This window comes from Ambystoma mexicanum, chromosome 2q (assembly GCF_040938575.1).
Source record: "Ambystoma mexicanum isolate Mex_15411 chromosome 2q, UKY_AmexF1_1, whole genome shotgun sequence".
Taxonomy (NCBI): domain Eukaryota; kingdom Metazoa; phylum Chordata; class Amphibia; order Caudata; family Ambystomatidae; genus Ambystoma; species Ambystoma mexicanum.
In genome coordinates this window covers 1,479,977,001-1,479,993,481 of record NC_090924.1, presented here as the reverse complement: position 1 = coordinate 1,479,993,481, position 16,481 = coordinate 1,479,977,001, and the positions used below count along the sequence as shown (strand labels likewise).

General features: G+C 49.3%; 1 protein-coding gene across 1 annotated transcript in view; it reads left to right on the top strand.

Moving 5' to 3' along the window:
• The first annotated feature begins 4,499 nt into the window (after positions 1 to 4,499).
• The window catches only part of LOC138570297 (cocaine esterase-like), a 955,042-nt gene continuing 943,060 nt past the window's right edge, over positions 4,500 to 16,481 (top strand). Inside the window, exon 1 of the mRNA XM_069649071.1 lies at positions 4,500 to 4,613. Within this exon, the coding sequence (XP_069505172.1) occupies positions 4,538 to 4,613 (76 nt within the window). The 5' untranslated portion in view covers positions 4,500 to 4,537. The remainder of the gene's footprint in view (positions 4,614 to 16,481) is intronic.

The window sequence follows — 16,481 nt, the reverse complement described above, 5'->3', positions numbered from 1 at the left end:
GAAGGGCAGAGGTTCAGAAGGCCAGCCTAGTTTCTTGGAACAGGGTAAACTCTGGACAAGCCAGACCAATCAGGGTAGCGATGGCGGCGGTCAAGACTAAGGGCCTCATTACACGGATGGCGGTAAGGGTTTACCGGTACCGGTATTTTACCGGTACCGGTAAATCCTTACCGCCTTACTACGAGGTCCCTTTGCGGGTTGGGGAATTTAACGCCTGCTTTTTGCAGGCATTAAAAACCAACCCGCAAAGGGACCAGGGAGCTAATTACGGTACCACAATTTGCGGTACCGTAATTAGCGCCTTCCTCATTCCCATAGAGCCCTATGGGGCAAAAATGGGAATGGGGAAGAGCAATGGTGGAAGGGGGAATTACCGCCCCGCCAACCTTGGAATAGGGCGTTAATTCGCCTTTCCACCAAGGCGGTGCCGGTATTTTACCGGCATGAACCATGGCGCTAATAGCGCCATGGTTCACCGCCATCCGTGTAATGAGGCCATAAGTCTCAAGAGGGGTGAGGGTGACTGAAAGACCTCAATGAGCACACAAAGCAAGGACACTTATGAATTACTCCAGACAGGTTTTATATTAAAAATATAGACACATTTATTACAAGGCCTTTGTAACAGAGACCACAGCAAAGAATCACAGTAACACTAACGTAAACCAACACATCACAATCAATACAATATATATACAAGACCGAGGGGTCTAAGGAGTTAACAGCACGGAATATGTAGACCACCTAGATGGGGAGGAAAACAGGCAGTTCAGGTAATCGTTAGACCCAGTTCATCATCAGAAATACACCTAAGAGGCAGTCCAAGCCCTACGAAGAGAGGAGCCTTATGCTCAATAGTACCTGCACGCGCTGGTGCCAATGGACAAAATAGGGTCTCTTCAAGGGTCACTAGCAGCTCAGGAACGTGAAGGCGGTCGATGAAGAACAAGTCCCCCCTACTCAAGGAGGACCTCCACTTGCGGGCAGAGGCAGGTGGAGAGTGCGGGATGGAGTCGCTATTTCGCAACAGCGGTAGAAAAGAAATGGGCTCCTGCGCTAGGGGCCACCGGTTGGGGTATGGGCTACTCACCGGTCCCCGACGCAGGCAGACCCAGAATTCGCCAGTTCAATTCACTTTTGCTGGCAGGTTCGAATGCAACAATCAGGACGTCTCAACACTGTGTAGTTTCCGCGGTAGCAGGATTCAGGGTCAAGGGGGTCACAAATGTAGCAAACGTGCACAGGTCGTTGCCACAGCAGGGCAACACGGCAACCGAGCTTACTTGGGTCCGGGCGCACTCATCTCATTTCAGACCTGGGAATGCCAAGTGTATGAAATTCGGTGTGAGGGCGCCGTGGACACAGAGCTAGCAGTATGCCAAATTCCTAGGGCTTCCTCGAAACGGTGGCGGTGACAGAGCAAACGTCCCGTGTAAACTGGTCAGCCCACTGGTTGGCACAGGGACACTTCCGAAGAGGCTTACTTGCAGGGTTTGATGAAGGTGCCGAGAATAGTTGGTCCCACTATTCCAATGGGTCGATGCGCCTTCGCAGACCTTCTAGGACAATCAGATGCAGCGGGATCTCGCAGGACGACAGCGGGCTCAGGGTGCCAAACCTTCCAGCGGATCACCAGCGGTTCCTCGACTCGGCTTCTTGTTGCAGGATACCTGCCTCCTTATCCTTTGTTTGGTGTGAACGCAGGAGATCGACATGGTAGTGGTGTTTTCAGCCTCCTCTTATCCAAAGTTCCCTTCGTGCCAAAACAGAGAGGACCCAATGGGAGTTCTGCTCACAAACACTCACTCCATATGTGGACCAATCACGGACCACAGTGGTCCCAGGCATTCAGGACACTCTAGACTCTCTGGCACCCAGAATGTGTATTGGGAACAGACATCCCAGCCCACATCCTGGAGGCACACACACAAGCCATGCAGAAGCCCGCGAAAGCATTGGGTTTCGCGGGAAAGTGCATGACCAAATAAGGACTGGCCCGGGTCGGCTCGACCTGGGAGAGGTGAAGGGGCAAGATGGCCAAAGGACAGGACAAAGAACCTTGTGGCATGGCCATTTTGGTGCCAGGCCACCTATTAGTGCCAAACGCGGTTAATGCGGTTAACATGACAAAAAAGGGTTCAAAACATAAGATAAACGAACGCTGCCACCAGTCATGTCCGTGACACACCTGCACAGTTCATAATAAGTCCAGCGAGAGTTTCTAGGACCTTTGGAATGACTAGAGACCCAAGTGTACTGTAAGGTAAATTACATTGTACACCTGTTACATGTTGCACAAAAGCTGCAACATGAGGAAAGGACTAAGGGAAACAAAGTCTCCCGGTACTGACTGTCTTAAGGGCATGTCAGTTTCCCCATAAGAATTGAGCGAAAGCCCAGAGGAGTGCGGCTGAGGCTGCGCTTCTCTGGCAAAGGTTAGATCAGGGTGTAGAACAGCAGCAAAAAGTTTGAGGGTTGACACATGGAGGGAAAATTACATTCAAATATGAAATCTTTCCTAACAGATATTGAGCTGCTTGTGCTAGTGTAATGGTTTATAAATGATTGAGTAAATAAATGTATATTCTTTTACTAAGAAACCTTGAGTAAGTGTTTACTTGAATCACTGTATTGGTTGGTCCTTTGTGTAACTTGTTCTACTGCTCACTTAAACTCTTGAGATAAGTCTGGCTTGAGGTGAAATTGTCCTTACACTTGTCGTCTTAATTGCCTGTAGTGTTCCCAAAGGGTACTGAAGGTGATTCTGCCTAACAGTGGAGTTAACTAGAAGTCTGTCCATTAGCCCACTCCTACACCCAGGGTGAGATTGTGACACCCCCATGAGAACTCCACCTGTGGCACACGGTAGTCATGCTGGGTAGAATTACCTAGAAGGCTGTCCCTTACCCCACTCCTGCTCCCATGGTGAGAATGTGACACCCCCATGAGAACTCCACCTGTGGCACACGGTAGTCACGCGGGTGGAGTTACCTAGAAGGCTTCCTTTAGCCCACTCCTACTCCCATGATGAGAATGTGACACCCTCATGAGAACTCCACCTGTGGCACACGGTAGTCATGCCGGTGGAGTTACCTAGAAGGCTTCCTTTAGCCCATTCCTGCTCCCATGGTGAGAATGTGACACCCCCATGAGACCTCCACCTGTGGCACAGGGTAGTCATGCAGGTGGAGTTACCTAGAAGGCTCCCATTAGCCCACTCCTGCTCCCATGGTAAGAATGTGACACCTCCATGAGAACGCCACCTGTGGCACACGGTAGTCACGCGGGTGGAGTTACCTAGAAGGCTTCCTTTAGCCCATTCCTGCTCCTACGATGAGAATGTGACACCCCCATGAGAACTCCACCTGTGGCACACGGTAGTCATGCGGGTGGAGTTACCTAGAAGGCTTCCTTTATCCCACTCCTGCTCCCATAGTGAGAATGTGACACCCCCATGAGAACTCCATCTGTGGCACAGGGTAGTCATGCTCAGTGGAGTTACCTAGAAGGCTTCCTTTAGCCCACTCCTGCTCCCATGATGAGAATGTGACACCCCCATGAGACCTCCACCTGTGGCACATGTAGTCATGCGGGTAGAGTTACCTAGAAGACTGTCCCTTAGCCCACTCCTGCTCCCATGGTGAGGATGTGACACCCCATGAGAACTCCACCTGTGGCACACCGTAGTCACGCGGGTGGAGTTACCTAGATGGCTGTCCATTTGCACACTCCTGCTCCCATGATGAGAATGTGACACTCCCATGAGAACTCCATCTGCGGCACAGGGCAGTCATGCGGGTGGAGTTACCTAGACGGCTGTCCCTTAGCCCACTCCTGCTCCCATGGTGAGAATGTGACACCCCCATGAGAACTCCATCTGTGGCACAGGGCAGTCATGCTCGGTGGAGTAACCTAGACGGCTGTCCATTTGCCCACTCCTGCTCCCATGGTGAGAATGTGACACCCCCATGAGACCTCCACCTGTGGCACAGGGCAGTCATGCTCGGTGGAGTTACCTAGACGGCTGTCCATTTGCCCACTCCTGCTCCCATGGTGAGAATGTGACACCCCCATGAGACCTCCACCTGTGGCACAGGGCAGTCATGCTCGGTGGAGTTACCTAGACGGCTGTCCATTTGCCCACTCCTGCTCCCATGGTGAGAATGTGACACCCCCATGAGACCTCCACCTGTGGCACAGGGCAGTCATGCTCGGTGGAGTTACCTAGACGGCTGTCCATTTGCCCACTCCTGCTCCCATGGTGAGAATGTGACACCCCCATGAGACCTCCACCTGTGGCACAGGGCAGTCATGCTCGGTGGAGTTACCTAGACGGCTGTCCATTTGCCCACTCCTGCTGTCCTGGTGCAGCCGGGCTCTTGGCTGGACTTGAATTCCTGCTAATGATTAGATGGGCAGAGTTCAGTGCCCAATAGTGTCTGCAAACACTGGTGACCACACTCTGGCTTTATTTGAATGTCCCATTTGCCCTGGCCAGGGTCCTGCAGCAGCCCGTTGGAAGTAGAGAAGCAGAGTTATGGACTCCTCGAGCGGGGCTCTGCTGTTCCTCACACTGCTCTGCACTCACTGCATGGCAGCCCCTGTAACGCACGGTAAGACCCCTTTCGCGTTCATGGTGGGTACTGAGTGGGTGGAGAAGTGCTGAATATATATATCTCTGAGTTTCCACCTATGTAAGAGTAAAGGGTAGCAGTCACCCTATTCTGCAGAGGCGTTGCTGGGGGGGGCTAAGAGTGCTGTAGCCCTTGGTCTTTTGGTTGTAACTACGGATAGAATCTCAGGAGCTACAATCAAAAGGCTAGCTAGCCCCCAATCCAGACAGTTCTGACATCAGCGTAGTCCCAGGTCTTTTCCAGACCTAGCAACACCACTAAGACAAGGCCTAGAGGGAACCCTTAATGCCACAGAGGGGGTTCTTCCCAGAAAGGCTGCCATGCGCCTTGACACAGATTTCAGCAAGGGAGGAGCTAACGTTCAAAGCTACATTGCTTGTCAATCTCCTACATGAGTTCACAGTGTTCAAAAGGACCTCAGATGACACAGGGTAGGTATTGCATGTCACCCCTCCTGGGGAGCATGGTAGCGCCCAGGAACTGTATCATGGTCACATGGTGGTAACCATGTGACCAAGACAATAAAAGGGACGAGCCGTTTCCGGTTCGTCAGTGAAACCAAGAGCGGACTCCTGTGTCATGTGTGGAGCACCATGCCGGTGCCATGCAGTATGCCCGAGCCCTGCCACGTGGCCCGGCATCTGGACGGTGCCCCTGCTGGGCATCGCCGTCCCTGGTGAATGGATCTGCCGTCTGATCACGGCCTTTGGAAGAACTCTGGCCTGGGTGTCCCCAGAGCTAGGGCCTCCGTGTGCTGGGTGCCCCCAGTCACGGTGGTCAGCTCCGGTGAACCGGGGCCTGCAGGGTGCCCCCTGCTGAACATTGGCTGCGTGAACAGAGCCCCAAATGTGTCTGCCGGGTGGTCCTGACACCGGTGTGGCCCGCTCTGGTGACCCAGGGGGAGGGTCCCCAACAGTAGGGGTCTGCAGACACAGGGTATGGGGCCCGCGACTAGAAGCAAAGGCAGACTTGAGTTTATTGGATTGTTGGTGTGCTTGCAGCATGCAGGTGGAAGAATTCATAGTGAGCACAACACAGCCTGGATAAACCAGCACTATTGAAAGAGGAGACTTTTACCCGCCTTTCTAGAATCTGGTGGAAAGGGGAGGAGCCAGGACCCGGGCAGGAAGGCGTTTCACATCTTGGGCCTTGAGCTGGGAAGCTCTGGTTGCTTCTGACTCTACACCTGAAGCCAGGAGCCTTAAGGAGACACTGCTGGAAAAGCGAGCTCAGGGAGATGGCATGAGCTGCAGGAAGAGGGTACATTGTGTGGACATGTAAACATTAGGCAACATGTCTATAAGGCATTGACAAAAACAACAGTTCAGGCTTTTGCATAGGCATGGTATAGCATTTGCCAAGCATTGGCCTAATGGTACCATCGGGCTATAAGATGGTAACAGCGGGAAAATGGTTTTAGTACTGGGCGTATGATGGCTGTCCTCGGAAAAGGCTTTTATTAAACAACAATTTTGGCGTGTGTTTGGGCTATACACATGCCAATATTGTTGCATGTGCCAGTGGTTGTTTTAATAGGACTTTAGTGAAAGGAACAGATGTGAGGACACACTTATTGCTTATAACCAGGCATGGAAAATATATTTGGTTACACCTGGAGGTCGTTTACAACAGCAATTTAGCAATTAACTGTCAGAAGATGGCTTAGAAATAACACTGGCAGGCCCTATACAGCATAGTTTGGTGTTACTTTGTAATACAGCTATCACACAGAGATTCTAGGAGTGTGTGTTTTTGGTTGGGTTCAGCAGGTAGCAGGTGGGGATGGCCTTAGAGATAAGTTTGCCCATGGATGGTCAATGGTGGGTGAATACCTACACAAGGCCAACATGTGTGTGTCTCTCCTCACATCCCAGCCGTTCCCATCTGTAATCCAGTGAAATAGTGTTGGGTCATAAGTGGAACTACGACACCACCTAAAAGCCAAAATGATAGACATTGCATGCGTGATCTGCTGTACCAACGATATCACTCATGATGCCATAAATGATGTCACGTGTGATATCATCAGCCATCAGAGTGCGCACGGGCTCAGCAATGCAGGCCTCATAGTTAATGTGGCGTCGCCTCCAGCACCTGCTGAATGTAAGGGGATTTGTTTCATTCAATCTGCACCTTAATGTCACTTCTACTAAAGAGTTTTCACTGAAATGAAAGGCCTTTGTTTCATTGAATTTAACCATCACTGTCCTGAATTTCCAGGGCTTTGTTATGTTATACCTCCCACCGGCCGGTAATTCTGTCGTTTCTTCTCTGATAACATAACTGATGTCATATCATTTATCAATAACTGTTCTTGAGCTACACAACATCGTATTTATTGTGTCCACTGGATAAGAATAGTGATGGTGTACTGTGATTAGGATGAGCAACATGGCATTAGTGGAGGACTGTGACGAGGAAGACGGAAGTTGTGTAGCTGGCGACTGTGATGAGGAAGAGGCAGGTGGGGTAGTCGGGAACTGTGATGAGGAAGAGTTGAGTTCAGTAGTTGGGGACTGTGACGAGAAAGAGTGATGTGGTGGCAGTGGGGGACTGTGACGAGTAAGACGGAAGTTGTGTAGCTGGGGACTGTGATGAGGAAGAGGCAGGTGGGGTAGTCGGGAACTGTGACGAGGAACAGTTCAGTTCAGTAGTTAGGGACTGTGACGAGAAAGAATGATGTGGTGGCAGTGGAGGACTGTGACGAGGAAGATTGAAGTTGTGTAGCTGGGGACTGCCATGAGGAAGAGGCAGGTGGGGTAGTTGGGAACTGTGAGGAGGAAGAGTTGAGTTCAGTAGTTAGGGACTGTGACGAGAAAAAGTGATGTGGTGGCAGTGGGGGACTGTGACGAGGAAGACAGAAGTTGTGTAGCTGGGGACTGTGATGAGGAAGAGGCAGGTGGGGTAGTTGGGAACTGTGACGAGGAAGAGTTGAGTTCAGTAGTTGGGGACTGTGATGAGAAAGAATGATGTGGTGGCAGTGGAGGACTGTGACGAGGAAGACTGAAGTTGTGTAGCTGGGGACTGTCATGAGGAAGAGGCAGGTGGGGTAGTCAGGAACTGTGACAAGGAAGAGTTGAGTTCAGTAGTTGGGGACTGTGACGAGAAAGAGTGATGTGGTGGCAGTGGGGATGGTGACAAGGAAGAGTGAGATCATGATATTGGGGGACTATGATGAGGAATACTGAGTTGGTGGTAGTGGGGTAAAGTGACAATGATAAGTGGCGTGGTTGGAGTGGGGTACTGTGATGAGAAAGAGTGAGTTTCTGGTAGTGGGAAACTGTGATGGAAAAGAGTGACGTGGTGGCAGTGGATGGATGTGAAGAGGAAGAGTGAGTTAGTGCTAGTGGAGTGAAGTGATGGGGAAGAGTGTGGTGGTGGTAGTGTGGGACTCCAATGAGGAAGAGCGAAGTGGTGGTAGTGGGGACCTGTGACAAGTAAGAGTGAGTTGGTGGTATTGGGATTCTGTCACAAGGAAGAGTGAAGTGGAGATAGAAGGATACTGCATCGAGAAAGAGTGATGTGATGGCAGTGGGGGAGTGTGACGAGGAAAAGAGAGTTGGTGCTAGTGGGGTACTGTGATGAGGAAACGTGTTGTGGTAGTGGTGGATTGGTAAGAAAGAGTGCAATGGTGGTAGTGGTGTTTTGTGATGAAGAAAGGTGACATAGTGGTAGTGGGGTACTGTGACAAAGAAGAGTGAGGTGAGTTAGTGGGGACTGTGATGGTGAATTGGGATGTGGGGGTATATAGGTAAGATTACTATTCAGCACTGGGACGACAAATCCGGGATGTAGGAGTTGAGGTAGGATTACTAACTATTTACTCTCATGTACAACTGAGTATTGGCCGTGTGACATTAGATGCATATTTTAGGATATTTGCGGAGAGTGCCCAAAGGCTCCATGTAAAGTTTGAAAAGTATTGGTGAGAGGATGGAGCCTTGGAGTACTCTGCAGGAGACCTGGAGATGGTTAGAATGGAACAAGTTAATCTGGACGGCCTGGTGTCGGCATGAGAGGTAAGAGGTAAACCAATTCAGGACAGTGCCAGAGAATCCCATCCTGTCGGCGAGAAGGGAGGGAAGGATGCAGTGATCGACGATGTCAATTTCACCCGAGAGGTCAAGCAGGGCGAGGAGGCCTGAGTCACCCTTATCTATGATTTGGAGGGCATCATCCACCACCTGGATGTTTGCTGTCGCAATGCTACACTTGTGTCGGAACCCTGGCGGATCCTCATTTAGGAGGGGGAGTTGTTTGATTCTTGCGAATAGTTGTATAGCAACTACTTTTCCGTGATTTTGTCAATAAACGGGAGGTATGTAATTGGCCGGTAGTTGGTCAGGTTGTCTGAATCTAGGTTTTTCTTTTTCAAAAGAGGTCGTTTGAGACTAGCTTTGAGGATGCCCAGGAATTACCCTTCTCCGATGCTGAGGAACGCTTTGAGCGCCAGGCCCGTCAATTGTTTACTGATGGAGGCCTGAATTATATCTTCAGAGTAGAAAGTAGGTTTGAGGGAGGCAATCATTTTTAGGCGATCTGGGGAAAGAGAGGAGAGAATTTGGTCGAGAGGGGCAGTGTGCGTGCCGGGGTGCAGGGGATGCTAATGCTGTGAGAGGCTGATTTAATGGTCTCTCGGATTTTGTCTGTTTTTTCAATAATACATTTGTAGAGTCCATTGAATTTTTCCTGAGTTGCTGGTACCTCGGGGTCGAGTGAGGGTTTGGTACAACGCTTTCCTTCTTCAAAGAGGGCTTTGCTCCTATTAGAGGCTGCTGCAATGGTGGTGGAGTAGTAAGCAGATTTGGCCTCGGTAATCAGAATCCTACGGTTTGCGCGCAGAGATTTGAGGTTGGTGATGTATCCCGAGTCAGGGTTTTTGTACCACTGTTTCTCTAGGGCTTTTACTGAGCGTTTGTTGGGGGCTAGCTCAGGAGTGTACCATGGGGCGGATGGTTTGGTCTTAGCCCAGCTGGATTTTAGGGGGGCATCAGTGTCTACCAGTTTCATAGCAGAGTTGCTGAATAATTCCAGGAGGCCTGAGGCGTTCCCTATGGTGGGGAAGTCTGCAAAGTTTGCTTTTAGCTCATTGACCGGGAAGGTTTTGAATGAGCAGCTTTGAGTGAGGGGTGGTTTAGCCTGACCTTTGTGAGCCGTAGTGGAGTGGGTGACTGTTAATGGGATGGCGGTGTAATCAGACCAGTCCAGTGGGCTAGGGTAGGACAGGTGATGCAGGAGGATGATGTGTGCGTGTCAGCCTGTGATTCAGGGATGTTAAAATCATCAAGAAAGACATTACTAGAATGTCCTAATTTGTCAAAGGAGAGTAAGTTGGAGATGTCACTCCTGTGAGGTGGTCTGTAGATGAGCTGGAAGATGATGAATACCTTGTGTGATAGAGGGACCGTCAGGTGAGTAAATCTAATGAGCTTGTTCAGGGAGAGGGGGCGATGGAGCATGGCCAGTCGCTCCTGGGTGGTCGGCATGTTGGATGCAGTAGCCTTGGGGTAAGAGGATGTTGAAAACATGTGGGGAGAATGGGGCAAACTGTGTTTCAGTGATGAACAGGGCATCAAGGTTGTTGTCCGAGATGAGGTCAGCGATCTCTGCATCATGCAGAGAGCTTTGAAATTGATGTGTTTCTCTACTGGTAGCCAGTGAGAGACTTCCCAGAGCTGGGGTGATGTGCTCTCTCCTCTTTAGTCCTAGGAGTAGTCTTGCGTAGTATTTTGGATGCGTTGCAATTTTTTGGTGAGGCGTTCGGGCATTTCTAATTATAGATTGTTTGCATAGTGATTCTTGATAATATCAAGGAACTGATCGCAAGGGTTTCGTGCAGAAAGTTGAGGTAAGGGAGGAAGGTGGTAGGGAAATGTTTTTACTATCACGTTGACTTGTGGATCCATGTCAGAGCACTGTCCATGAGCATTCCCAGGATTCAATCACTGTTGAGGTCGCCAGGCGAGCTCGTATGATTAGGGGCCAGGTGAGAGATGCCTGTGTTAGATTGACATCTTGCAAAGAAATTATTATTTCTGTTTTGATTGGGTTTAATTTAAGGTTGTTTTTTACCATACAGGCGTTGGTCGACAAGGCGCTTATTGAGGGCGTTGTCAGGGTCATAGCTAGTAGGTACCCTGAAGATGAATTGGGTGTTGTCTGGGTAGTTGTACGCTGTCAGTTTAGAAGTCTGTGTATGTTTCATTAGGGGGTTATGACATTTTAAAAGCTAGTGTGAAGAGGCTTGATCGTTGTGGTACACCACAGGTGATGTTTTTTGTGTTTAGTAATAATTTAATTCTTATATAGCGCTACACTCCCACAGGTTTCAGAGCACTGAAATAACAGAAGATATTATTATCCCACAGAGGGGTACTCAATATATCAACCTCAGAAGGATGAAAGGCTGAGTTGACCCTGCTGGGATTCAAACCTTCTACATCATGTTGCAACAGATTTCCGGGGCGAGCACTTAGCTCACTGTGCTATCTGCCCGGTTTGATCTAAATGGTGGTAGATAGGTTCTTTCTGTTCTGTCAGTGAGGAACGATTATAGCCATTGTAGTGCAGAGCTTTGGATACTGGATTTTTCTAGTCTCTTGATCAGTGTTGTGTGTTTGATCATATTGAAAGCAGCATATATGTCGAGTAGTATGAGAGCCGATTGTGTGAGTTCATCTTTACCTCATCCCATATGGAGAGGAGTGCAGATTCAATTCCTCTCATGGGCCTGAAACTAACCTGTGATTGGTCAACTAGTACATTGCTTTCCAGATGATTGAGTAGTTATTTGTACACATGGTTTTCAAGATTTTTTACGGGTAGGTTATATTTGATATAGGCCTGTTATTGGCAGGGTCATCTGGTTTTCCTGTCTCATTTGTTAATGGGGTCTTACATGGGCAGATTTGTATGATTTTGGTACTGTTCCCTTGTTTAGTGATAGATGTATTAGTAGTCGGGTGTAGAGAGCAGGCGTGTTATGGGCAAGTAGCTTTTTGCAGATATTCGGTGGGGGTGGGTCGCTGGGAGCTCTGGACATGTTAGTTTCCTTTAGTAGGTTGTCGAAAATGCCTTTGCTTACAGGTTCTAATCTGCTGAGTTTTGTACCGGTTGCTAGGGTGCTGGTTTCTGGGAGGGTGTCTATGGCCTGTCAGATTGATTGTATTTTTGCTCTTTCGTGGTCCATAACGTTTGTGTGGGTACAAAATGATGTTGCTGCATGAGGTTGGGTCCTTCATAATTCTGTAAATTTATTTCTGTGGGTTTGTTACGTAGTGTATTTTCTTCGCTTTCAGGAATGCCGGTTTGGATAGCCAAATTTGTCGTTGGTAGTAAATTGTGTCCACTGTTTGTAGATGGACTCCATCTCTTTTCTAGTTAACGGTTTGCTTTCTTGAGTTCTCTCAGCTATTTTTGGTGTGGGCTTGATGGATTTTAAGGGTGTCAATTGGTCCAACATGTCTGTGATACATGTGGAGAGGTTCTCTTCAAGAGCGTCTGGTGTCATTTTGTTTTGTCAGGAGGTATCGGGTTTGATAGTCTCAAGTAGTTGTGTTCATATTTCTAGGTCAAGTCTTTTCCAGTTCCTTTGGTTTGTTGCTGGATGTTTTATGATAGTGGGAATCATGCGGCATGGGATTTTGGCTGTGAAAGGGATTATATGATGGTTGCTCTAGATGACTGGTATCAGTGGGTTGGGCATAGAGAGACCACCCCTGCCAAAATGGCACTGAGGTTCAGGCCAGCTCTGTGGGTGGGTCTGCTCACCATTCGTTTGAGGTGGACAGTTTCCAGGAAGGTGCAGAGCGAGTTAGTTAATTATATGTCATTTTATCTTTCAAACCAAATGTTGAAATCGCCCAGAGCGATGATGCTGTCGAGGCTTATGGCTAGGTTGGCTATAGCATCAATGAGTTTTGTGATAAAAAAGTGGGGTTGTAGATGGGGGTCTGTACATAAGAAGGAAGAGTAGGTTGAATTGTTGGTGGAGTTTGAGGTGGACTAAGAGTGATGTGATTGGCAGTCTTCGATGTCTATTGAGGGTAAGAATGTGGAGGTGATCTGGTTTTGATGTGCTACAGCGATTCCCCTTTCCTCTTCTGGTTTCTCTGTTAGATTGCAGTCACTTGTAGTTGTTGGGTATGGTTTCATGAGTGATTACTTTGTAGTTGTCTGAGAGCCATGTTAATGCGAGGAAGCGAAATGATCATTTGCCCTCTGCAATATTTTCCAATTAGGAAAAGTCGATTCAATGACTTTGACCTTTGACCTTGGCATGATATCTTACTGCATATATATATATATGTGTTCCCTCCCTTTGACACTTCCCACTGCGTATGTTGAGTCCCTCCACTGTTTTAGGGCTTTTTCCCAGACTATGGGAGTGACTTTAGGAAAGGGTGGTGTCATGTACACCCGCTTATGATTAATAGCTCAGCAGAGCAACATCTTACTACCTCGTTCGTGACCTGCTGAGTCGTCCGACACGATGAGTGGTAATGGTAAATCTGTGCGATAGGAGAAAGGATGCGTGTCTGTCTCCACTCCCCATCCCAGTCTGGATACCCTCTCCCTCTCAGCTTAAAACAATACCAGCTCCCTGCATCCTCTAATGTAGCTCTTGGCATCATTCACGGATTTATGAGAGTGACAGTGAATATTAATGATATTGCAGAACTGGGCCAAGAGCAGGGCAAGAATCCGAGGATGCAGAAGCTCAGCCGGTCAGGAGGGGGCGCATGATGGACATTGCTTAGCTGAGAACTGTGGCTGAGTAGCAGAGTTAGGGGCACAGCAGGCCTCATTACGAGTTTGGTGGTATCTCAGCAGTAAATCTGCCCAGATAGCAGCAAACTTTATTACGGTTACCGCTACTTGGTCCGGCTGCATTACCGCTGGATTACAAGTGGCGGTGAATGTCCCCATTTTGTTAGTCAATAGGACTCAATGAGGCATTTTCAGCAGAATTACTGCGGGGGAAATTGTGCCGCTGTAAATCAGCTGAAAATTGCCAGAAAGTGGGTAGATTTACCTCCAGCTCAAAGCTGGAGATGAATCCTCCAACTTTCCATACAACTCATAGTTTGGTGGTGCTGTAATATGGCGGTATACGATAATACCACTGCATTTAACCCTCTACGCCCAACTTGTAAGAAGGCCAGTGTAACACAGAGCCTTACAATGAAATCACAAATGGCCTCAGTGGTAGAATCTGGATATTTGCCTTTTAAGGCGGTCAGGGTTCTGCAGCATTTTCTATCATCATGGCATCTGGTCCTATGGGTCGGACAAAGCATGGTTGTTTGTGTGGCGTCCTGTTCATGTTGCTCCTTGCAAGCTGATGTATACTGCGTGACCGGGGGCTGATTTCCCTGCCTCTCTGGACTTGTGTTATGACATCTTTGAATTCCTTAGTACAGCCCGCTTGGAACCGCTGACACCCTTCCTTACTTTATGGTCATAGTGGTGGCAGTGGAGTTTTATAACTATGGAGAACCTATGGTTCAGTGACAGATGTAACAACGAATGACAGAAGTGAAACTGACAAGAGGCTGGCAGTTGTAATGATAATTAGGTCCCAGGGAAGGGACAGGGATAGGTACCTGTGACAAGAAGCTGGTGACTGTTATGGGGTAGCTGACTATGTCCCAGGAGTCAGGGATCTACCCTGAAACCACTCCTAGGGTCCTCTGCACATAGATTTGGAGGTTGGCTCACACATATAATGCAGACTTCTGATTAGTATGGCATCCAAGAGGGGTAATGATTGGGGGATAACCCGTAGTTAGCTCTAGCCATGGTGCTGGCTCATGCCCAGAAGTGAAGGCAGGGGTTACCTATTTCTAAAGAGAGTGTGGGTCACACAAGACCACATGAAGATTTCTTGTGAGCAGACGTGAGCATATCTGAGCCTGCAGAGCTCTGCAGCCGGCCCAAAATATATCCCCAACAATCCTGGACATCTGCACTTTTTATTGGCTGTAAGGAGGCTGGAGGTGATGTTGAGTTGAATCGCCTCCTCATAACCAGCAGCAGAGCATGGGGCCGAACAGGACGAAGAACCCTGCGGGTCAGTCGCTGGGGTAGTGTCAGCCATCTTGAGCAGGGACGCCCTCTCCAAAGCTAAACAGAGCTCAGTCAGAAGGCGGTGAGGCACCCAGCAACCTCGGGGTGCACAGAGATGCAGGCTGCGGCCACGGAGGAGATCTGCTCCAGAGAGTGGCAACAGACACAGAGGACAGCTCCCTGACTACATCGGAGTGCGTGGATAGAAAGGCTGCTGGTCAGCAAGGCTGGTGACGCCAGCTCCAGACACGCAGTGAGTGGGAGGCCTGGGCGGGGAGCGCAACCCAGTGTTACTGGGACAGCAGAGGAGCACACTGCAGACGCATTGGGAGACAGGCAGCTGAGGCCTTCTCCATAAAACCGGCCGAACATTAACATGCTCTATTGGCAGCAGCAAGGAAGGGAGGGGGACCTCCAAGAATAGCCAGCACGCAAGACAACAGAGGCCGGGGCATCAGAGACCTTCTCCATAGCAGTATTGACGTTTTCACCTCATAAGCACCAGCAGGGGAGGAAGAGGGCCCTGTAATAAGATCAGCACGTGAAACCGCAGAGGTGGGGGCACTGCTAAGACGCAAGGCCAGTAGGGGGATTTTCTCCAGAGCTCTCCTGATGGTGATAAAAGATGGCAGCCAGGTCAGGGTTTGCCACAAAGTCTGGTGCAAAATAGTTACAGCAGCTGTTGCGGAGCATTAAAGGAAAGTCCCTGCCTGGAGGCGTGAGTAGCCACTGAACTCTGGGGTCTTCTGGAGTTGTGTCCTCAGCTTGGTTTTTAATACCAGCTAAGAAAGTGGCAACATATCATGTGTAGTGGGATCATCTCCATGGCCAAACCGCTCTGACACGGCTCGGACTTGGCTCTGGCGCCTGAGAGGATATCTACCTATCTTGCGGGCACCTAGTTTTCAAACCTGAAAATGGGCTCTGCGCCTCTCTCGGTTTTGGGCTGTGTGTACCGTTTACATCTGTTCCCCTCCGATCTCTTGATATTGCATTCCTTTGTGGATTGCATTCATGCCTTTGTGACTACTTCTACTAGGCCGCCTGGTGAGTTTAGCTAGAACTGTGCCGTGCAGTCACTCTTCAACTATCCTCGGCCGCCCCTGTGGCACTCCCCATCTCCCCTATTTCCTCTAACGGCTGCACTATCACCTATCCCTCCTCCCTGGACTTCCCATTACAGGCGCCTACGTCAGCACTTCCTCCAGAGGGGATTTCACTAATATCCTTTTCTCTGTCCCCTCTACAGATCTATGGAGCCCCATCTCATCTACACTTTCTCCCTTTCCACATCTTCTACCATTAACTGTTGCACTAAGTGGGAAGTCCTCTTGGCAGGCTTTGCATCCTCACGTTACTTCATTCATGTCTATCACACAGGCACTACCCTGGTTCAGGGCCCACATCCCAACCTCCTTCTCTTTGAGCGGGTTTTGCCTTCTCTCATGAACTTCCTACCTTTGCCTGCATCTGCCTTCTACTCTCTCTCCCCCTCCTTCCTCTGACTGGTATACCACGCCCCTGTACACCACCTCAGAAAACCTTCAAAAGCACAGACCTCCTCCATCTGGGGACTCTTAATGCCCACTCAGTCGACAAACACTCCGCTGACATCTGCCTCCTTCTTGAAGACATTGACCTCAACATTCTCACGCTTACCGAGACATGGTTCAATGCCAGCTCAGTCACTGCTTTTGAGTCCCTCCTCCCTGACGGCTTCAAAATCATCTCCAAGCCTCGACCCCATCTCACTGGCGGGGGTCGACTTAATCTTTCTTG